Genomic DNA, 23802 nt, shown 5'->3' on the forward strand with positions numbered 1-23802 from the left:
AGGTGACAAAGTGATGCTGGCCTGGCCCAGGTTGGTAGCAGTGCGGGTGGTGACAAGTGGTCGGACTTGAGATGAATCGTGCAGGGAGAGCTGATAGAAGTGTCCCATGGGAGAAACGTGGGGTATGAAGGAAAAGAGGAGTCAAATATGACGGCCACAAACTCAGATGAAAAGGGCAAAGTGAAGGTGCTCAATTTTGGATATCTTAACTGATTTTTGGCAAGTTATTAAACTTCTCTGGACATCTTTCATTTGTAAAACAAGGATAACAGGATGTACTTCATAACCATATGAAGCAGTAAATAAAGTAAGAAAAGCTCTGATAATGCGAGAAAATAATGCAAGAAAAGCTAATGCTAGCAGAGGCTAGCACTGAATGTCAGGTGTCCAGCTAAAAGGAGATATGAGGAAGCTGAGCAAAAAGTTCAATTTCACATTCTTTCTGAGTCTTAAAAAAAGGGCTTAAAAGGCCCGTGCTCGAATTTCTTCCATGACCCCTCTTGTAGGAGACGAGTGCTGCTGTCGTGGGGGGAATGGCAGTCGTAAGTGTCACTTCTGTCACACGTGCCACCTCCAATAATTCTGATGGTGACGGGATAAATAAATTAGGAACAGTGGTGGCGGTTATTAGAGGGACATTCAAATTGAAATTAGGAGGCTTCAAAGGAGAGGTAGGGGTTTATATCTTAAAGAATTGCTCAAGGGGCACATATTCTGTGAGAAATGATAAAAATCATTAAAATCAGGAGGAAAATGAATAATCTGGTGATTATGAAGAAAGTGACCACATATTTTACAAAGTATGGCTTGTGTCCATTTGGACATTACATTATAAAGAAATGACTTGTGGTCAACTTAGTAAAATTAAAAAAGATAATTTAACTAAGGAAATTATAAATTCACCAATATTTCCAGGCAATTATGAGGAGCTGATTATGCTCCCATTTTTTAAAATCCTCACCTTAGGATATGTTTATTGATGAATGACAGAGAAAAAGAGAGACAGAGAGAGAGAGATAGACAGACAGACAGACAGACATCAATTTGCCTCCTGAACACAGGGGATCAAACACAAAACCTAGGTATGTGCCCTGACTGGGAATTGAACCTGCAGTCTTTTGGTGCGTGGAATGATGCTCCAATCAATGGAGCTACCTGGTCAGGACTATGCCCCTATTTTTAAAATGACACCTGCAATCTTCACAACACCAAGCAGAGTGCGGCTCCCGGCTCATCAATAGGCTAGGAAAAAAGATTGCTAGGTGGATGGATGAATAAAAGCCCAGAGGCCAGGATGCCCACACTCAGTCTGAACTTCAGAACTGAGTAACTGTCATTAGCTAGTGTGTTTCTCAGGAAAGGTGGAGTAAGGATGCTCTTTTTCACCATGCACATCATTCGAAAACATGATGCTTTGCTTACAAGAGACATGTTAAACATGAAGTGTTACTACCACTCATATAATAAAGTAAAATTAAAAATACGATTTATGCTTATTTTTCAAATTCATATATCCGATGCACAAAGATAATTATTCACTGTTTAAGGGAAAAGCTGCTTTTCAGTGATGTTCAAATAGTTGCTCCCTAACCCAGGCTTTTGTCCTTGGTCTTTATGGAAGCTTTCAAGTTTTTGGTATTGTTTGGTGGGGAAGAGGTGTTCTATTAGGTGTTCTTATACGCATTTCTGCAGAGAGGGCATTTTCTCTGGGTCACATTCTTTTCGCTCCCTCTCAGATACTTTCCTTTCCTTTCCTATTCCCACCCCTACTTCAGCCGCTCTTGGACCCAAATATAGGCCAAAGTTAGGCACAAATCAACTTGATGTTTATTATCATCTTTAAATAGATCTTAATTTAATTTAGCTTAACCTAATAAAAAACCATGCTAAAATGAGAGAAATATTATTTATAACCTTCAATCCACACCTTGGTCATTTAGTCTTTGGTTAACTCTATTACTAATTAAAAAACCCTTTATGATATATTCATATATGGGATACACTATACAAATTGATATATGTATGTTTCTATAAATATATACATGTGTATGTTTATATATACACATATATACATGTATACATTTATATGAATCTATATACATATATAACTTTGACTTTGTTAACATCTATGTCATTTACATTTCTATGTTTTTTAAAGTAAATATTCTATGACTTTTATAGCATTTGAAAATGTTTCTTTGCTATAATGGGCATTCTTTCATACCGTTGGCTGGTATGTAATACACGTTGAACAACTTGGCCATGTGAGCTGTGCATATCTTAGATGATGAGATTCCATCCTTCGACGAACTATCCTACCATACAGAAATTGCCACGCAAATGTGCAGGGAGGCGCTTACAACAGTATTCCTAACAGCAAGTGCTAGTAGCAATAATATGTAGCTGGGGACAACCTGCATGCCTCTCAGTAGCAGAATGCATTATGGTATATGTATACCATACAGGAGGAAGAATAAGTGATATTGATGTTTCAATGTGAATAAATCTCCAAAATATAACTCTGAGCAAGGTGAGTTGAAGAAGGGTATTTGCAGCATGGTACCACTTAAAGCTTTTAAATGTGCAAAACAGTAATTACTGTTGTAGCTTACTTACCCATGTAACAAGGGCACAAAGTGGGGGATGATTAGACAGCAAGTGCAGGGCCAAGGAATTTCAAGGGAGTTGGGGAGGCGGCGGAGGGAGGGACTGTGATCCAGGAGGGGCCCACTGTAATTGTGAATTTTAAAATGGTAATTTTAATGCTTTATTACTTAAGTTAGTGGTTGAAGCATAGGTTTTTTTGTGTGTCTAAAATATCAAGGAAATCTAAAATCTTGCTATTAACTGATAACATCTCTAAAAATATTTTTGGAGCATAGATTTTGGGGAAGCAAAGACACAGTTGTAATTCATTGCCCAAACTGCGTCCAAACCCAGTGAGTATATTATGAAAACATGGACTGAGGCCACACGGGACTCTGGGATCCAGTGTCATCTGCACGGGCCATTAGCTACAACAACACCACCTTCATTTTACAAAAGCAATTAGTACACGCTCCAGTCTTCAAAGTGAGCAAGGATTACCTACTCTTAGAAAGTTATTAAAAGCAGTTGGCTTTTGACCCTTAGAACTCAGCTGGTAGGAGGTATGGGTCAGCTTGTTTTCTATCTTAGTAAAAGTTGTCAGATGTCATTTTCCTGGACTCCATTTAAAAGCAGAGACATTACTGAAGTTATTGTGATTCAAAAACATGCACTTTTATGTAAAGACAAGTGGATAACTCAAGTAATGGTGTTTTATTAGCCAGTTAAAATATTTTAGGTCCGAATAGGGAGGAAATTCTGGACCAAGGAACAGAAAGCATGAGCTCGTAGGAGGAATGATGCATTATGAGCTTATTACAATCAGGCACAACCTTTCGGTATAAAATGGATGGAGAAAAACTGCAGTCACGAAGGAAGTCAGAGACAGGGTACGTATGGGGCGGGGCTAGGGATTAGTGAGGATGAAAGGCCACGAAGGTTCACTCAGGGAATACTTTGTGCAGCAAAGTGGGAGTGATGGTCAGGGTCACCGAAATAAAAACATTTTCTACAAAGTGGCCTCAGAAGAATGGGAGCTGGAATGTGTGTGGCTGGGAAGGCGGGTGCATGGTTTTGACACCCTCGTCCTTGTTTCTCAGAGGGCAACAACGGCAGGCAATGGTTTACCCTCACCCTGTGGTAATGCCTTTTCTTTCTTTTGTTTAAAAGTAAAATGTTTATTTTTTCCTCTTGCAAGCCTATTAACACTTGGCTCTGATGTACTGGCTAGTCCTTGGGGTATGCACAGAGTGGCAGGTCACAGACTGTTATCATTGTCTTAAACGGTACAAAGGGTGTTTAGAATAGATTTTTCAGGCACTGCTGTGAAATAACTTTTCTGGATTCACCCTCCTTGTTTATCTTCAGTTGTGCAATGACTGGGTTGTGCCAAAGAGCTTTGGCTGGAAACAGTCTTGGATTCTGAATAATCGATTTATACAAATGATTACTGAAGGACTGGTGGAAACTTTTATCTCCCCTTTTTACCCTAGCAAAAAAAAAAAAAAAGAAAGAAAAAGAAAAAAGAAGTTCAATTTTATGTACAAATTTTATACACAATTGGAACTAATTACTAAATCTACATTTCATAAATTTATAATATTTAAGTATAAAATGTCCAGTGTTTTTCTCACAGTATTGCTGTATATGCCATTTGCACACAAAAGACATGAATAAGGCACACTCTTTGGGTTGTCTTGTTACCGCTGTACATCCCCCAACTTGGCGCTGGTGCCTGGGGTCTTGTTTGGCAGGTGCTGGGGTGGGTGTGGCCCTCGGCCCCAGCACACGGCAAAGGGCCTCAGTGTCTCCTTGTGACTCAGTGGCGCAGGACTCTCTGCTGTTGGGTTGTGGTTCTTAAAAAAGCTCCCTTATAGTTCTTATGTAGTGTCTCTGAGAATAAGAAAATCAGCCTGGGAGACATACAACTTGAGGAGGCCTGACTGCACCTATGCTCACATCGCTGTGGGTTTGCCCCGCCTCCTCCCTTCCTCGCCTGCGCAGTTTGTCCTCGCACTTGTCCATCCAGGAGCCGCACATGAGTCAACAAGTGCGTGCTAATTTCATTTGGCTGCAATTCACTAAATGAAATTCTAGCTTCTTGTAATAGTACCAGGGAAAGAAGTGACATGTTCAAACTTGTTTTCACCAGTGAAAAATTACAGTCCAATGACGGTCTTATCAGAGCTGAAAAACAATACGTTTGATGGCATCCTTTCAACCAGAGAGGGCTCCATTTTAAAAAGTTTTATTTTAAATGTAGCATCTTCTAAAGGTAGATTAGCAATGCTCTTACTCATCTAGTTTAGTCCTTTTTTTTTTTTTGCCAGATGTTTATGTTGGTGAGAAACCAATAACACTGTCTAGACCTCTAGGATGCAGTAATTAAGCTCGAGTGGAAAACATGCAGAGGTCACACATCAACCTGGACCTACAACATCCTGCTATTCAAAACCAGACTAGAGATGATGGATCACGATAAACTGAACCCCACTGAACAGCTGAGTCAGGACTTGAGGCTTGTCTGCAAAAAGCTAAATATGTCACAAAAACCCTACAAGATAAAACAAAGTCTAGACATCATTAAATGTGCCGTATCCCCACCTCCGCCGCAAGTTGTCAACAACCAGATGTTACATTGTGACTTTTGCATCAACATCCTGTAAATCAGGAATCCTCCATCTTCTGTGACGTGAGGGCCCTTGCTTCCTGAGGTGTGTGTGCATGTCTGTGAAATTGATACATGTGTGCATGCTAATAATAAATCCCCAAAAAAGAAAGAGAGGAGAGGGAGAAAGCCACGTGTGGTGTCAGGATGTTCAGAGGCCACCAAGCAAGACTTCACCAAGCAATAATATGCCTTGGTTTTTTTGCTATGTCTTGGTGATTTTCACAGCGTAGAAGTCATTAATTTGTTTTTATTAAGTGCATTTCAGTTCTTCCATTACATAATTTTACTGATTGAAGGTTACTGCTACAGAGGATCAAAATTGACACACCCCTTTGTCATGACCCTCGGGGTCAGTCTCTCGGCAAATCATAGGAATGGACTTCTTCTCACCCGACGCTTCCTGGGCCACTCTCGGGCCCTTATGGAGCTTTCCAACTGGAATGCCTTTGAGTTATAGTGAATGCAGGGTGTGGCTCAATGACTGTCTCAGAAAGCACAGACCTTACCACTGCCCTGGGCACACTGAGGTCAAATCACAGCCAGGTACTGTATGTTTTTATTTTTATTCAGCAGAGGGAGTGACCAGGTAAGTCAGTCCAGTTGCCCGTGTGAGAACTTCTGCTAATGGTGAGGAATGTCCCGTGACTTACCTGGCTGTGCATATCAATGTTACTGCAAAAAAATGTTTATCTAAAATTGTTCCCATATTTAACTGTTAACACACATACCACCAGTACTGTTGCATTCTCACAGTGGCACAGAGGCTCTTTGCTATGACTCAAATATTTTCATTTCTATAATCAGCAGTGGAAAAGGGATGATCACAACTTTAAAAGTTAGTCGTGTCAAGAAACTTTCCACTTGTAAAAAAGGTTTGTTAATGGACAAATGAGCATGACTCTGGCAAAGTATAGAAAAAATAGTGATGATGAAATAGTCTGGATGTCCTCTTGTAACAATGCACTTGGACCGGTGGTGAATTCATGCTGCAGAGAGGAGAGAGTGGGGAGAGAGAGAAGGAGGGAGGAAGGGAAGGAACAAGAAGGGAGGAAGTGAGGGAGGAAGGGACAAATATCGACTGGCTCATGAAGTACCTTATAGTACCTGTCAATTGTGGCTTAGAATCTTATTTTCTCTGTAGGTTACTTTTTTCTTCCAAATGCACTCTAGACTACTAAAGTCCAGAGAGAGTTTTAAATTTACCTCTGTGTCTTTTCTATCACCTAGCGCCATGTCTTTAACATAGTCAGTACACAATCAATACTAGCAAATTTATACTTAATAAAAGATTATGTCCATCTAGTATCAAAACCCTCTTTGTTACTTTTTGCTTCAGTGGATGCTTTGTCTGCCTTGGTGACTGTACAGTGTGAGCAAGGTCCTATACTTTTGTTTTAAGTCCCTATGTGAAGAGAAAGTGTTCAACCCCCCAAACTTTCTTGCTGTCTTTCATCCTTCAGCCTGTCTACCTGGTTAACAATAAGAAGTCACAATTAACTAGATACATGACCATACTGTGAACATTCAAAATATACTTTGGGACTTCTGGTCAAGATGGAGGGTAGGTATACATGGCTTGCCTCCTCTCATAACCACAGCAAGAATTACAATTAAACAGTAAAACAACTATCACCCAGAATCATCAGAAAATTGAACTGAATGGGAGTCCTACAACCAAGGAATTAAAGAAGTCACATTCACCCAGTGGGGTAGGAGGGCCAGAGACACAGAGACATGGAGATAAGAAAGGGGTGGCCCCACACCTTTGTGTGGTGGATTAAAAACTGGAGAGATACCTCGGAAACAAGAGATTCTCAGCCCCACACCAGACCACCCAGCTCAGGGTTCCAGTGCCACAAAGATGAGTCCTTGTAACTTCTGCTTGTAAAAAGCAGTGGGGTTTGGGGTAGAGGAAGAAACTGCAGGATTCTCAAGTATCTCCTCTTAAAGGGCCTGAAACAGACTTGGAACTTATACAACGTCACTTTCTCTGGGCTCCAGCACCAGGGCAGCAGCTGGAAGGGCACCCGTGGTACACGGGGAGAAAGTGAAGTGTCTGGCATCAGGGCGAGTGCTGGGGGGCAGCTTCCTCCTGGACAAGACCCCAGAGGCCAGGCAGTGGCCACAGTCCCTTTTCTGAGCCCTCCCCCACAGAGAGCCACGGAGCAGAAACACCGTATCAGAGATGCCATCAACCTGGTTCACACAGGTTACCCCACCCTGGTGATTACCTAAGGCTCTGCCCCATCCAACCTACTGGTGTGCTTTCCTATAATACGCCACACTCCTAAGACAGGGAGTCAAAGCAGTTCTATCTAATACATAGAAACAAACATAGGGAGGCTGCCAAAATGAGGAGACAAAGAAATGTTCCCCAAATGAACTAACAGAATAAAATTCCAGTAAAAGAACTAAACAAAATGGAAGTAAGCAATCTATCAGACGCAGGTTTCAAAATACAGGTTATTAGGATGCTCAAGGAACTCACTGGGTATTTCAGCAGCATAAAAAAGACTCGGGCAGAAATGAAGTTTACATTAAGTGAAATAAAGAAAAATGTACAGGGAATCAGCAGTGGAGTAGATGAAGGTGAGAATCAAATAAATGATTTGGAACATGAGGAACAAAAAAAACAACACCAACTTCCAGTTCAGTTCCACAAAAAAATTCTGTGGAAATAAATCAGATTTATTTATTAAATTCATTTCAGTTCAATAGCTCATGTATGCTGAAGTCTGAGAACAGTCTTGTCAATAAATTGAGATAAAGTACAACTTCTAATTTTAGTTCATCCTGATTTTTGAATCAGTCAAGGGCACTTTATTTTAGATAGTGACATATTTTAGACCTTCACACACTTCAACTGAAAAAAGGTCAGCATTTCTTCTTTCAAAGGGGATGAGAATTGTGATTTCATGGTCCTTGGGAAGTGACAGGTATTAGTCCCAGGAAGAGAAGGGCCAGCTCCCCAGGGAGGATGCATGGATTTGCCTGACCTTTCTACGCCGGGAGGGCCTCCCTCGGTTGCGGGGGGCGCTCTGACACTTTATTCATGCTCCCAGGTTAGGCTGCTCAGGGTGGGAGTTGGCCTACTGGGACCTGCGCAGTAGTTTGAACTGGTGTTTGTCAACCTTTGTACTCACGTCCCACCCCTCCCATCCACCTGTGCTTTCATTCTCTCCTCAGCATTATACAGTTTTACTACGAAGACAACACATTGACTGAACATATTTTCAAAGCTACATCTGCTCTTTCTGACACTACCACTTGCCAGAGTGTCTTCTCCCATCTTCCTGAGGGTCACTGGTTTAAAGGACAAATCAGTGATGAGTTTCACACATCCCTCCGTGTCCGGGAGACCCTGTGTAGTATCTTTCTTAATAAACAGGGTTCACTTTACTCATGCTGGCCCCCTCTTGAGTTGAAGGGTAGAATCAGGTGTCATATCTATGGCTGGTGGGCAGGAAATGTGTCTGTTTTATCTGTCGTTCAGTACCTAGCACCGTGCTTTGCATACAAGCTGTTCGCCATACGTATTTGTGAGATTAATTCATGGTGAGCAACAGATGTGGACGCTTCCGAGTTTTGTCCATGGACACTCACTAATGGATTTTCAAGGTCTTATCAGAAAAGGCCCTCACTTGGAGAGGTATAAAAATAGTAGGATATACCTCTGAAGATTATTTTGATGATTAAATGGGAAATGCCTTTGGAGTTCTCAGCATAGTCTCTGGCAATTAGTAGGCACTCCAATGACATCATAATTACCAGTGTTATAGTATTTGTCAGAAAGACTACATCGAAATGACAATAGCCACCTGCTGCTAGGTGCCAGATTTAGTTCGTATTACCAACTTTTTTTAGTGTACATTACGTGCCTTGTCTTTGTCTGAGCCTGGGAAGACCAGCGGTAGCACTACAGTCATGGATTTGATGATTGGGGCATAGATCACTTTGTTCTTCGGTCAACTTTCGTTACGTCTTTACCCACAGTTCCCAGCAAATGCTTCAAAGTATCAGTGTTTATTCACAAGCAACGGGGGAAGCGCACAGAAGGGTCGGTGCATGCTCATCAGCACACACACTTAGACAACGTCAGCACGTGCCCTCCAGCTGCCTCGTCCTTCAAGAATCACAGACTATAGGAGACAGGCAGATGGCCAACAGGTATGCGAAAAGATGCTCACAGTCACTAATTTTCAGGGAAACACAAATCAAAACCACAATCAGTTATCACCTCACATCTGTTAGAGCAGGGGTATCAAACTCATTTTCACTGGGGGCCACCTCAGCCTTGTGGTTGCCTTCAAAGGGCCAAATGTAATTACAACTAAGGAGTAGTTACATTTATACGGTCCTAAAATTATTTTGGCCCTTTGAAGGGAACTGTGAGGATGATGTGGACCCCCGGTGAAAATGAGTTTGACAGCCCTGTGTTAGAGTGACTATGATAAAGAAGACAGCAACGACAAGCGTTGGAGAGGATGTGGAGAAAAGGGAACCTGTGTGCACTGTTGGTGGGAATGTAAGTTGGTGCAGCCATTATGGAAAAGAGAACAGCAGTTCCTCAAAAAATTAGCACTAGAACTACCAGATGATCTAGCAATTCCACTTCTGGACATTTATCTAAAGAAAACAGAACCACGAATTCAAAAGATATATGTACCCTCATGTTCATGCAGCATTACTTACAAAAGCCAATATATGGACGCAACCTACATGTCCACAGACAGATGAATAGGTAGAGAAAAGGTGGTAGATATATACAATGGAATATTACTTGGTCATAAATAAAGAATGAAATCGTTTCATTTGCAGAAACATGGGTGGACCCTGACGCCATTACGCTAAGTGAAATATGTCAGGCAGAGAAAGACAAATGTCATATGATCTCCCTTATAGGTGGACTCTAAAAAACAAAGCAGAGCCAAACAGGACCAAGCTCGCAGAATCAGAGAACAGACTGGTGGTGGGGGAGGGGCAAAAGGGGGTGAAGGGAACTACGGACTTCCAGTTAGAAAGTGAGAAGTCATGGGGATGTAATGTCCATCCTGGTGACTGTGGTTGATAATCCTGTACCATGTATTTGAAAGTTCTCATTACAAGGAAAATAATTTTGTAACTACGTGTGGTGACAGATGTTAACTACATTTATTGTGGTGATCATTTTGCAGTATATACAAATACCAAATCATTATGTTGAGTACTTGAGACTACTATAATGTTGTATGTCAATTACACCTCAATGAAGAAAAAAAGAATGACATATTATCAAAAGGGGCTAGAATGAGGGATTGGAAAACACAAAGGCAAGTTTAACTTGAATCTGTGCCTTAATAATTCCTCTGGAATAGAGAACTTCCAGGAATGTTCTTTTAAATCCAGCTTTGGCTTCAGATCCTGTAGCAGACTCATGACTAATTAACAAACCACACCTTTGACTTTGGACACATCTCATTATTTGTGTATAATAACCTTTGGCAAAATACGCAGACTGCTTACACAGAACATTTCAAATGAAGAAAGTGATAGAAGCCTTGCTCCAGAAGGAGAGCCATGAAAAATATCCCTTTCAAGTGCCACCTTGACATTTAACATACTTTTTCCCACACCGGAGCTGGGCCACGAGCTTGAAACCCCAGCTCGCTGCTGCTGCTGCTGCTGCTGCTGCTGCTGCTGCTGCTGCTCTTTTCCATGTTTGGCTCCATCTATACAGCAATTTTCAAAGCAGGTTCCAACTCGCTTGCGAAGACTTTCAGATATTGTAGATCTGGCCTGACAAACCCACACGCAAGGACTGACTCCTTCATTAATGGGCGGAACCCGCTGTTCTCGTCACTTCACTTTGGGGCTCAAGGTCTGTCTACAAACCCCCTCCATTAGAGCCTTCTTCGTTTTTCTCCAGATGTACAGAAATAAATCCCAGGTACCATGAACATTTTAACTTTTCTTTTCTATATTTTGGACTGGTTGAACTAGTTTTGCCAAAAGAAATTATAGTAGTGTCACGCTCAGAGGGTGAAGCGCCCAGGAAGTCGTGCAGGAGGGACAGGGAAGGAAGGTTATAAAATCCAAACTGATGACATGCTTGTTATAGGCCCCTGACTCTACTATACACTCTGCATGGTTGCTCATTTAATCCTTAGAACAATCCTGTGACTGAGTACTATTATCATCCTCTGTACATGGGTGAGGAATGGACCGACTTGTCCAAAGTTACCAGTGCAAGAGCCAGGATTCAAACCTGGGCTTCTGACGTCACGGCCAGCTTTCTTAGCCACTGTTTTCTCTCCTCCAAGTCAGCCTCAACATCAACATGCCCCTCTCTTATTGGAAAGAGTGGCATCTAATTTAACAGATACATGCTCATGTCTACCCCCAGGTATGTGTGTCTCATGAAGCGTCATTAGTGGCTGTCTCTCAGACCTTTTAAAAGGTTACATAGTGTTGCACATGTCTAGGGAAGCCTTTGTTTACTGGAGGAGCCTGCATATTTTCAGGCATGCATCACCCTTGATTAAAAGGCATTACATATGCCCTTACTTGCTTTGCCCTGTGAACCAGCGAGCAGAAAACAGTTCACAGGAGTCAGGGTTTGTGGTTGCCTGCCATGGGACGTGGGCCAGAATTCTCGATGCCCCACGGAGCCCAGAGCCAATGTACCAGAGCGCACATCAGGTTTTCCTTTCGCTAGTGAACTGGAGACCTGGTCAGCTGAAACGTAACAATCTACTTCACAAAAGACAGAAGATGTTGAACAAAATATCCCAGGGGGATCCTACCTGATGCAGATACTTGAAGAATTTATTGTAGGTCTATTGACTCTCGTCTGGATTGACATTCATCCAAATTTTTCTGCCTTCTTTACAGGCAACTCAGTTTTCCTTCCTTGTCTTAAATGTTTAGCTACAGAAGTCGTGCCGTGTGTCTCATAATAAGTGAGGCATTTAGGTTTTCCCTTATACATTACATTTTCTTAATAGGAAGAATGAATTGAAGTTTTTTTTTTAAATCAGGGTGTTTTATACTATATAAGTTGTCCTCACCTTATTAGATATTAAATAAAGACTAATATTTATATTCTTTTTTGGTTTATTTATTCATTCCACTTTCCAAATTGATGGCAGCCACGGTACATGTGCTGTCTGGGCTTTGCCTTACTGTGAGTCTCTGCCCCTTTCTAGTCTGGATTTCAGTTTCTTTTATTTTTTCCCTGGAGGCAGTCTTGCTGCTGCATCAGTCCAAAGTCATTGGTGGAGCTTTGTCGAACATTCATCGAAAATTCGAGCCTTCTCACGTATGACAGCCCAGTATCTTGGTCGCTCAGATTTTTCGATTACAAGTATTTGGAAGCCACAGGAAGTATTACGCAGGGATTCTTAATCTAGGGTCTCTGGATAGAATTCAGGGCATCCATGAACTTGAAGAAAAATTTCATTTCTCATTTCACTAAATTCTAACGGAAGCCACATTCTTCCAGCGATGAATGTTGACAGGCTGCTTCCCCTCTTGCCACCTCATGGTATTAGCTGTCCCTCTGACTCTGTTACCCAGACAAGCCAGACTTTCCCATTTATTGGAAGTTGTTGCAGAAATCACAAAATATTTCTTACAAACATCCCTGCTGCACAGTTATGGTAGTTATCAAACCTGCCCTGACCCCAGATGCTCCTGGGACATCGCTGCCCCCAGTCAGCCACCCAACCAGAGAGCCGAAGGTTTGATGCTGGTGACCTAGGTGTGGGTGCTGGCCCTCAGTGTCCCCTCTCTGTACTGGTTGGTGACAGGAGCTGAGCCAAAGGCTAATGTACAGTTTAATGCTCATCCTCTAGCTAAGCAATAACAATCTTCATGCCGGGATCTTTATAAAATACTTAATTTATATTAACTTCCTCATATTTTAAACAATGGTCTGTTATATAATTCCTTCATGTTATATTACTAAATTATAACTTCGCGTTTTTGAATACCTTGATAACTACTTTCATTATTATTGGTTTCCTTTATAATTTTTGTGTATTTTACTTATACATTAAAAACATTATTCTGAGCTATGAGCCACAGGCTCCACCAGAACGCAAAAGAGACCAATTAGCACAAAAAAGGCTAAGAACCCCCTACATGACCCTATAGGAAAGGCTTAAGGGGCAAGAGGTTTTCAGGAATGAATGCACCCTGACGCCAACATGTCCTTGTGCTCAAGGGGAGGCACCAGCAGTTGACGGGTGGGGAGGAGGACACAGAGGACGTGTAAGACAGAGAAGGGCCGTCGTCCCCATCTGTCACCCACCGTTAACTTCGGAGTTCTAATTCCCTGGGAACTCCACGCCATCTCCGCTCTTAGGAAAGAAGGCCTCGTGCCTGTGGGGTGGGCACGAACGGTTTCGGAGAGAACAGGAGTAAGGGAGCCCGGTGGGCTGTGTTGCTGGGTGGAGACAGACAACCACACTACACGTAAAGGTGCGTGCAGTTAAAACAGTCTGTTCTGTGTCTCCTACAACCTGAAGCCCTTGTGCTAGCAGCAATTCTGTGTTCTGTTTATGTAAGGCTGTGGGTCCCTAAACATAACAGACAAAATTCCTATTTTTTTATGTAAGGGAGTTCAAGGCCAGGAGAGGTAAATGGTGGTTTTTGTACATGACATCACTTGAGGCAGAACTAGGAACTCTTAAGTTACGTAGAATGTGTATGTGTGTATGAGAGAGAGAGAGAGAGAGAGAGAGAGAGAGAGAGAGAGAGAGAGAGAGAGAGAGAGAGGAGAGGCTGAGGTTAAGAGAAAGGATCCTAACAAGGGAAGTTAAAACTCTGTCTCTGGGCCAAGCACTTTGGTCAGATTAAACGTGTGGACGAAACTGAAAAAAGCACACACACACATGAAACACACGACCACAGACAACAGTGCGATGGGGTGAGGGTACATGCAGGTAGGCAAAGCGGGGGCAATGGGGACGGAAAGGAGCTTTGCTGGCGGTGACAGGCACACGATGCAGTATGTAGATGATGCTTTATTGATTTGCACACTTCAAACCTGTATGGTTTTGTGAACCAATGTCACCCCAATAAATTCAATAAAAAATAGTTTAAAAAAGAAACCGAAATCTCAGATTAATTTTTGAGAAACTAGATAAAAGACCTAATTCATTAAGGTAATGATCATCATAGAAATAATGTGTTAGGTACCATTTACAAAAGTATTTTTTCTGTAGAGGCTGTAAAACACTTTGTATTTTTCACCTGATTAATCTCAAAACAAAAAGCGAAGCAGGATGTTTAGACTTTCTATTGCTCTCCATGCTGCAAAGTAGTTTGATATGTAATAATGACTGCACCTGGTATTTACAGAAGTGACTTTTTGTGGATAATTGACAGCTATTACTTAGCCTTTGGTCAGTAGGAGGGTTGGGTGCAGGGGACAAGTGTGAGGGAAGGGACAGAAATAGGTGCTCTTGAGGCCTGGGTGTGAACCAAATGGGTCCCCATTTGACAAGCACTGATTGAGCTATGAGACACGTGCCAAGCCCAGGGGAGAACACAAAAAGGGTCTGGGTCCTCAGGAATCCGAGTCCGCAGTGGCAGCCAAAGCCCTTCGTCTGCCAGTATGGGACCTGGATTCTCTACAGTGCAAAGTACCTGAGAGGCCACACTCACCTTAGAGAAACTGGGCAACATGAAGAGTTTCTTCCTTCAGTGAACCTGGAGCAGCAAAAATCCTATTTGCTGTTAGGGCTGCGGAAATGTGTGATTTTTCATCACACATAAAGTGTTGTTAATTCGATGTCGTATTTTGACTCCATGTGGACCATTCGTACACAACAGACAAAGGATAAGACAGACACAGCGACTTGCCTGGTCCCCGACAGGGGACCATGTCCTGATTTCAGGACGTCAACAGCTGTCAGAAGCTCTTCATTTACGAAAATAAACGGGAAAGTCTGGGACGCAGGAACGTTTCAGTTAGTCTTACTTTCAATATAAAACGCCATACCACACTAAGATATTTTTGTGTAATTTTTACAAGAGACTATTTGTGGGATCTTTCCATTTGTGACAATGAACTTGTCAAAAAAGACAACAATAAAGCAGTCACTTTATATTTTTAAGGGTCAAACAATTATAGTTGTGGACTTTATATTCCCATATCTTGTATTTCTTAAACTTCCTCTAGCCAATTACAAGTTGTTAGTAGATAGCACACCTTAAAACGACTCACTTTATGGGAAAGTTGGATTGCTTAAAGGTAGCACACTTTATGGTAAAGTCCTCCTAAAATGGTTGAAGTGAGAATATTTTGCTCTATCTCCCCTACCTATGGCGAAACAATGTTACTTACTGTAGTTCCTCTTACTGTAGTTACTTACTGTAGGTCCTGGGCAATACTGTTTAGTTTAACCAAAAGACTTTTATGAGCTTTAGGAAAATTTACAGCCTAAGTATAGGTTTCTTCATAATCTGCTTCACAATCACACACTTAAATTTCCCCTTTCCAAGTTGTGTCAGGACAATTGTGTGAACGTCAAATGACCTTTTATCAAGAACACACAGCACCAAACTCTGGATTGACATTTGAAGGCCACTTCCAATATTTTCAACAATGCAGAACTTCAGTATATGGAAAACAACTGGATTAACCAAGAGGGTTAAGAAAACACAATCTTTGACCTATCCATGTACATGACACCGGCCTTCAGATTTAGAAATGCAAACGAGAAAGAGCCATTCAATGCTATTGGGAGACCTTTCTGGGATTTGGAGTTTTTGTCTGTTTGCCTGGGATGCTATGCAGTATCGAGCTATGAAAATCCGTAACACCAAGACCAGGCAGAATTCCTGTTTCCTCGGTGAACCCCTTCAAACACAGTCTGCCATTTGGGTGCTGTCACATGAGCCCCAGAACGTTGGAACTGCACTACTGTGGTTATGTTTTATTATATTTCCAATGCCTGCCTCTAGCATACCTGACACTGGCTTGGAACTCAGAGCAGCTCCTGGCTGCCAGAGGAAATTCCAGCGCTGTGACTGGGCAGCGCGGATTGCTCTCCTGACACAGCCCTTCCAGGCCCCTCTGCTGCACCCGTGCCAGGTCACCTGGGACCAGCCACCTCCAGAGCCTCGCCAGCCCACAGAGCCCCGTGCTTCTGCTTGTGGCTGGTCATCGCCACTGATTTCCTGGTAGGCAAGACGACCTTGCTTTTGTTTTCAAGGTTAAAAAACCCCACAAGCATCTCTCATAAAACCTTATCTAGAAATAATCAGACAGAGGCATGGGGGGGGGGCCAAATCAAGACACTAGAAGCTCTAAATATCAGAGGAAGGGAGACTGAAATCAATCCTGAGACAGTGATGAACTTTACCCAGCTGACAAGATCATAAATTATTCAAGTTAATAACTGTGTCTGTGTATTTAATTGTTTTCCTTTTAATAGCTCCCATCCCCCCTCCTCCCCTTCGCTCCTCACCTGCCAGTCTTCTGTCTCTGGTGTTTTTCCAAATAACATCCAGGGCTCTGGCTGTGGAGTCTCGGATGTGGTCGCTAAAGGACCTCCGGAGAGGGGCTCGCTGGGGCCGCGCCATCACGTGGGCCTCAGGGTCCCCCATCCCGCAAAGGACTTCAGTGCAGCCCCGGCGCCACGACCATTCTGCTCAGCTCCTCCTGTTACGGACGTCCTGCCGCCGCTGCCGGCTGCGGCTCTGCCAGGCGGCAGGGCTGCGTGCGCGCGGAGCCCGGGGACGGGGATGGGGACCGGGACTGGGTCCGGGCCGAGCAGCCAGCCAGCCCTGCGCCGTCAGGAGCCCGGCATTGCGGCTCGCACTGCAGCCCGGAGTGCGCCGACTGCAGGCGGCCTCCTGGACAGCCGCCAAGCGCAAGCTCGCGCGCCTGCCACATCTGGAAAGGCTTACAAATGAGCCAACGACACACTGCGCTCTCGAGCTGCCTTCGTGGCTATCGAGATGATTCTAGCTTCCTGTGTAATCCAATCACTTGACTAGGTCCCTGCTCGGCTGTTCGTCTATTAAATAACAACTTTCCTGGCAATCCATGTAACCTTGCACTTTGAAGGAAAGGCAGGGCGGAAGGCAAAAAAAAAAAAAAGTGATAGAGGTTGAGGAAGGGTGGCAGGTAGGGTGCTCTTCAACTTTCAAGGTTAATTCTCATTCACATTCGTATTTGATTATCTCATTTGTGTTTTGTTAACTCATGGTTTTAGAGAAGGATGTTTAAGAGACAGAGAGTTCAACCGTTACTCGTGGGCGTGGGAATGGAGCTGTATGGCCGCCGTGAGCATCCTGCTGACCAGTCCGGAGTCTCTCTAGGAAATGGGTACCCGAGTTCTAAACGAACTATTAATCAGCTCCTCATATTTCCCCTCTGACTAGACTTCTACCTACAGTCAGTGGTTTAATCAAATAATTCTTGGTTTTGCCTCTAAATAAGGTTCAGATGTCTCCTGGTTCTGTGAATCTTTCAGTTCCAAGCAAGCAGACGTCATCATTATAATTGCAGATCAAAATTCTTCCCCAAACAATAAAAAAGTGCCAACACTGTGAAATCAAAATATGAGCCAACTGCTTCTTTTGCAAGATATGTCAAGTTTCTAAAACGCCAAATAAATCTATTTCCCTGCCAATGAATTTGGCTGATTTTCTGCTTTTTAATGCATTTTTAACCTTCTTTTTTGCTGTTCCTTAAATCCCATCTTATAACTTTCCCCTGGCACGAAATATCTAAGGGCCGGTTCATAACCTTCATGAAATTAAATAATGCTGTAAAATCACTTGGTAAATTGCCAGATACCAAACACATTCTAATCATTATCATAATTATTTATATTCGTAAAAGTAGTTTCAAACCACATTGATCTCCGGAGTTTCCAAATTTCTACAGCATGCAGCCTCTTTCCCATCAACTTTGACAACTTAATACAAAGACTGATAATTAAAATAGTAAGAAGGTGCTCACAAGTCACAAGTAATACTGGTACCACTGCTTATTAGTAAACCATGAGTCCTAAATTGTATTGTTTCCAAACTGTCAAACCTCATGAGTATCCCTGAGACTGTGGTTCTTGGTAGACATTTACTCCTTCACCTTACTGCTGTGCTGGGCTGGGTGTAGATCGGGAGGCAACAAGCACCGCTGCTGGGGCATATAGACCTTGGTGCCGGGACAGCCAATCCCAAGGGGAAATTTTCCGTTAATGATCACCTAACGCCGGGTTCCACTGTAAACAAAATGTGTATGTGTGTGTTTCCCCTTTAAGGAAATCTGAGCGCCTGGAAGCAGGTTGGCGCATTTCCTGGTCAGACCAGACAGAACAGGGGCACACGGACCCCCTTTTGCAGAGGATCAGCAGGAAGCACACGCCTTGCAAGCACTGAACCACATGCTGTGCCAGGCACGGGATGCTGAGGGTAGAGAAGATAGCAACTCAGCCTTCGAACAGGAGGAACCGCACTAACCACAAGTAATTTCAAAATAATGTAATAAGTTCCATGACAGAAGCATGTGCAAAGTGTTACTGGGCACACACAGGGAGGGGGTGGGGGGACCAGAGCCTGGATTCCTAACTCTTCCTAGTCAATAACCGCACCTAAATTTCTAATCTAGATCTATGACAATGTCAGGAGTACACAGTCATCCCCAGCAGAATATCAAGAGCTGACTGTGTGAGTCATGAATAATGGCTGATTATAATGGCACAAAGCTTTGCTATAACTAAACATGAAAGAGGAGAAAGAAAGGGAAAATAACATTTACTGAGTACCCACGACATACCACAAACTCTACTGGCACCGTTTATAGGCCCGTATAGAGAGATAAACCAGTACAAGTGTCCTCTCTCTTCTTCAGAGATTAGGAAGCTGAAGCTTAGGCAGAAGAGACTTGAGAAAGGCCACAGGGTAAATGGCTGATCCAGGATTCACAGCCAGACTTGTCTGTATCTGGAGCTCATTAAGTCTTCAATCAACGTCTTTGGTCATAAATTAATGACATTGATGAAAATGATCCACTATTAGTGTAATCTAGGTTCAGTTCATACTAAACTATGGGCCCAAACTCCTTCATCTTAGTCAAATAAAATCATCCACTGGACCCATGATGTGGAAGAAGCCCGGGTCTCAGAGGGGTTTGGGGGGGGGTCCCCACTACGGAATTCAAAGGGCAATGAGCCAAGAGAACCAAGGTGTAGTTAACACATACATTTTAATGATAGGCACCAAGGTCTGGTCTCCAAAGTGTTCCAAAATGACCCTTCTTCTTCTCCAGGAAAATACTTATTATTCTTTGTAACTCATTTCAGCAGGTATTGGAAAAATCTACTTATTCTAAAACAGGTTTCACTGGTAGGTCAATCCACAGACCTAACCTATCTAACAGGGTTTACGGTTTTTTTTAAGGAAATGTACCAACATAAATGTAACTTTTATTGGCAGACTACTGGAGAGGAGGAGCACAGCTAAATATTGTCCAGAAGAAAGGGCTGTAATTGATGATTTTACCAGAGTCAGACACAGGGCTAGCAACTTGGCCCTCATTTTTGAAAACTCATTAAGTCCAAATTTCACTGCAAGGATGTTTCAACTCATTATGGATGAATTTCAGCCACATGTCATGGGGATGGTGTAAAAACCACTTTAATACAAAGTCAATTTTAAGTGGTTTTTTTTTGCTTGCTTTCTGTATTTATTGGCCAGTAGATATATTCCACACAGAAAAATGGCTCTGTAGAATCCACTGTTTATAGGATAGTTTCTCAAGTTGTATTTCTACAAATTCTAAATAATCCAAGTCTTTTAAAACTGTGGGAGGTGAAGGGCAGTATGTGATAATTAGTGTTGTCTCAACTTGGCAGACGGGGAGAGTGGGAACATGAGAAGTTTGCTGGTTTCTCTCAAGATCCCATTGGGAATTATGAGACAAAATGAGAATAGCCACATAATGCTTTGACAACTTCTCACTTCCTTATTTTTCATGATAAAGAGCTAGTTTTAGCCATTGGTGGGACTGCTCTCTGACCTGGGAGAGCTTTGCAAACTCTTCCAGGTCCCTGGAGAGCAGAGATTCTTCTATAGTCAGCTAGAGATTCTGGCTCAAGTATGTCCCTAATATTTTCCATCTAAGAAATATATTTGGCAGTGTATTATAAAATTTTATCTAGTTTTGTCTAAGTTATAAATTTTGTCTTTTTACTGCAAACAAAAATTTTAATGTCATAGTGTTTCAAGGTCCCATTTGCTTCGATCTAGTGTTAGGGACACCTTACTGTCCACGTCTGTGTAGCATAAAGGTGGTCTTAGGGCTACTCCACGTGCTGATGCAACTCATTTAAGCCTCCTTTAGAGCAAATAGAACATTCAGGACTAGCCAAAGGGCTGAGAGTTTCTATCAGAATAATGGGAACAATGATGGGGAATGGAGAGTTTATTGAGTCACTGCCATGCTTGGATCTGCGTCTTTAGCACGGAAAGGAAATTATTAAAACCCTATTTGGCTGTGCCCTGTGGACAATCCAGCTCTGCATCAGGAGGACATCAGGCTTAGTGAATGGCAGTGCCTACAGTGGCAATAACAAGTCTGCCTAAGGGGTGGTGAGTCGGCAAAAACAGAGTTTTCCATTGAGTGGGTATCCAAAAGCCTGTGACCAGGAGAATTCATAGTACGAGGCCTCTGTAACTCTGAGGAATGTGTATTTTTTGTGTACTCCGATAAATAACACCTAGCCTGTAGGTTGGTTACATGTTGCACAGAAGACTGTTTTGATTTTGAAATATTTATTTAATATGACCATCTTTAGCACATTGCTCTGGTACAAGTAGAAATTTTACTTCTTTATCTGTTTCTACATCTAGAACCCTAAGGATTACATTGAATTTGGTTGTGAATCTCCTTTATGATAAACTCTGTTAAATGTTCTTAACCAGAGGGCTTAGGTCAAGGTTATTTATACTGTTTGTTAGCTATCTATTGATGCTTGATGGGCCAATAAGCCCCAGCAATGATTTTCTTTAAATCTTTTATCTCCAACCTGGGGGCAGATGAGATTTTCCTTAGATGGCAAAAAGAAAGCCTTAGAATCTATGTCTATACTTATGCAGATAGTTCTTTAAATAGTTATGTTTTTGTCTAATGTACAAAGCCCACAGCTGTAATAATCTATGGATATGTTATAATTATCCCCAGATAATTATAACTATATATTGGGATTTTACACTCAGGAAATTTTACTAACAGGAGTTAGTAATCAAAGAAGTTCAGACTTTCTCTGCAACTACTGATACACACTGAAACCACACTGTCTTTCAGAATAAGATAAATGCAGAGTAATACTGCTGAATGAATGAGTGACAGGAGGCCGTGGAATAGCATAAGAAGTATTAGGAACAAGAGAAGGAAGGGCTTCCTCCTCTTCCTGACTGATGTCACCGTACCTTATTTCCTTTTTCACTGCTGAACCTCATTACTATCTCTGCTTTCTGAAACAAAATTCTCCATCAAGCTGAGAAAAGTCACCTGTGAGAAAGCCAACTGCTACAGGCTGACTGCTGGTGTTCCTCCCAAATTTGTCTGTTGAAATCAAATCCCCAGTGTGATGGTATTAGAAGGTGGGGCCTTTGGGAGGTAATTAGGGCCTGAGGGTGGAGCTCTCCTGAATGGGATTAATCCCCTTATACAAGAGACCCCAGAGAGCTAATCTGCCCTGTCTGCCAAATTAGGACACAGCAAAAAGATGGCCCTGTCTGCACCAGGAAGGGGGCTTCACCGGACACTGAATCTGCCCCCAGTGCCTTGACCTTGGGTTTCCTAGTCTCCAGAATGTGAGAAATAAATTTCTGTTGTTTATAAGCCACCCAGTTTATGGCACTCCGTTACAGCAGCTTGCTAAAGAGGGAATTGGCTAGACTGATGAGGACTCTGCCCCAGGGTGGTGGGTGGGTGTGATGGGTGTCGGACTCACACAGGCCTGCGCCTCACCTCTGCTGTAGGAGTGGAACAAAGAGGGGGATAACCCCCCTGGGTGGACAGTCTCACTCTGCTTCTAAAACACGTATCTCTACAAATCTTAACTGTTAACAAATAAAGCCAGTGTTTTCATACTTTCCTCAAGCTATTTTCAAGTTGCTTTTAACATGTTTTTTTGGAGGGGGGGAAATTCTTCATTTGTTTTGGTTACTTCTCTCTCAGTTATTTCTTTCCCATTTTCTTAGTTGACTCCAGTTCTCTACCCTGGCATTTTGGGGAGAGAGACAGGAAATAAGAGATACTAGAGAATGGAAGGAAGAAGTAGGGAAGCTCCCCAGAAACTTTTCTCTATGGAAAATCTTCATGAGGGAAGGTTAAAATATTTTTCATTTCTATAGAAAAATCAACAAGGATATCCCACCAATACCAATGTTAAAGCAATAATACACCTATGGTCCATATTGCCTTAAGAAAGAATAGGATCTCTAGCAGTAAAATAAATTTTAGATATAGCTTAACTTTAAGAAAAAAAATTTCCTTTTTGTTAGTCCTCATTTTCTTTTATCTTTCTGTCTTCCTTTTATTTTCTTATTCTTCCATCCTTTATTCTTTAAAGGGTAAAATTCCAACATATTATTAATTAAAGAAGTTCAGCATTATGATGTATAATTGTAGTAAGTAATATAACTTCTCTGTTGAGATTGAGTGTACAATGACTACTTGAAATGCTTTTAAATTGTGTTTGTTTCAATTCCTATAGTTAATATATGTATCTTTATAATGAGATTGGGCCCCCATGAAAGCAACCATTTGCTGATTCTGAATTATAAGACTTCCTTCTGAGGAACAAATAAAAAATTCAAATACTTGATTTTACCTTCATGTAAATTTACTTCCATGAATCTCCATAGAGAATGCCAGATGTGATTATCCTTTGGATTATAACAATTATCAATAATCTCAAATATCATGCTATACTAATAATAAAATCAAAAGCAATTATGGATAATGGTTGAGTGGTGCCCTGAAGCATATAGACAGTCAAGGACAGTTTCAAGTCAGATCAAATGGGAACCCAACTACTTTTCTATGTTAATAGAAAAACTGATTACACCCTTTCTACCATATTTTTAATAAATATCATATGGTAATCAAAAGATTACCAGTACTCATAGGCTCGAATGTTTTTGTAAAAAGCTGTTTTACATGTTGACTTAGCTTTTGTCCATGAAGGGCTCTTCCTGATACACACACAAAACAATGTATTAAAGGAATTGCACAATAGGTAATGCAGAACTGTGGTCTCTGAAAACAAGGGAAATACAAATCATACTGTCAGGGCTCGTTTCTGGGCTACAGAGCAGAGAGAGGAAAACCAAACATCACCTGGCTGTCTGGAGGAGACAGACATCAGGGCTGATGGAGACCAAGGCAGCTAGAATTTGCAGGTTAGGTGCTAAAGAAGAGGAAGCAGTAGAGAGAGTGAGCTCTGAGGGTCTGCTGGGGGGCCTCCCAAGCTTTTGACTGATATGTTATATACTTACATATCAGTCAAAATATTTAGATGCTTACACACTTACTATCT

At 42.0% G+C, this 23802-nt stretch overlaps 1 protein-coding gene across 5 annotated transcripts in view; it reads right to left on the reverse strand.

The window, feature by feature from the left end:
* DLC1 (DLC1 Rho GTPase activating protein) overlaps positions 1-23802 on the reverse strand; it is a 345300-nt gene that overhangs the window by 143673 nt on the left and 177825 nt on the right. Inside the window, exon 1 of one of the 5 annotated variants that reach the window (XM_037128758.2) lies at positions 16714-17142. The exons of 3 other annotated variants lie outside the window; for them this stretch is intronic. In XM_037128758.2, the coding sequence (XP_036984653.2) occupies positions 16714-16852 (139 nt within the window). In that variant the 5' untranslated portion in view covers positions 16853-17142. Of the gene's footprint in view, positions 1-16713; positions 17221-23802 lie in introns of those variants that run through there. One more of the 5 variants, XM_053659884.1, reaches the window with a different exon arrangement.

The sequence above is a fragment of the Artibeus jamaicensis genome, unplaced genomic scaffold (genome assembly GCF_021234435.1).
Source record: "Artibeus jamaicensis isolate MK-2021 breed Jamaican fruit bat unplaced genomic scaffold, CSHL_Jam_final scaffold_833, whole genome shotgun sequence".
NCBI classification, from domain to species: Eukaryota; Metazoa; Chordata; class Mammalia; order Chiroptera; family Phyllostomidae; genus Artibeus; species Artibeus jamaicensis.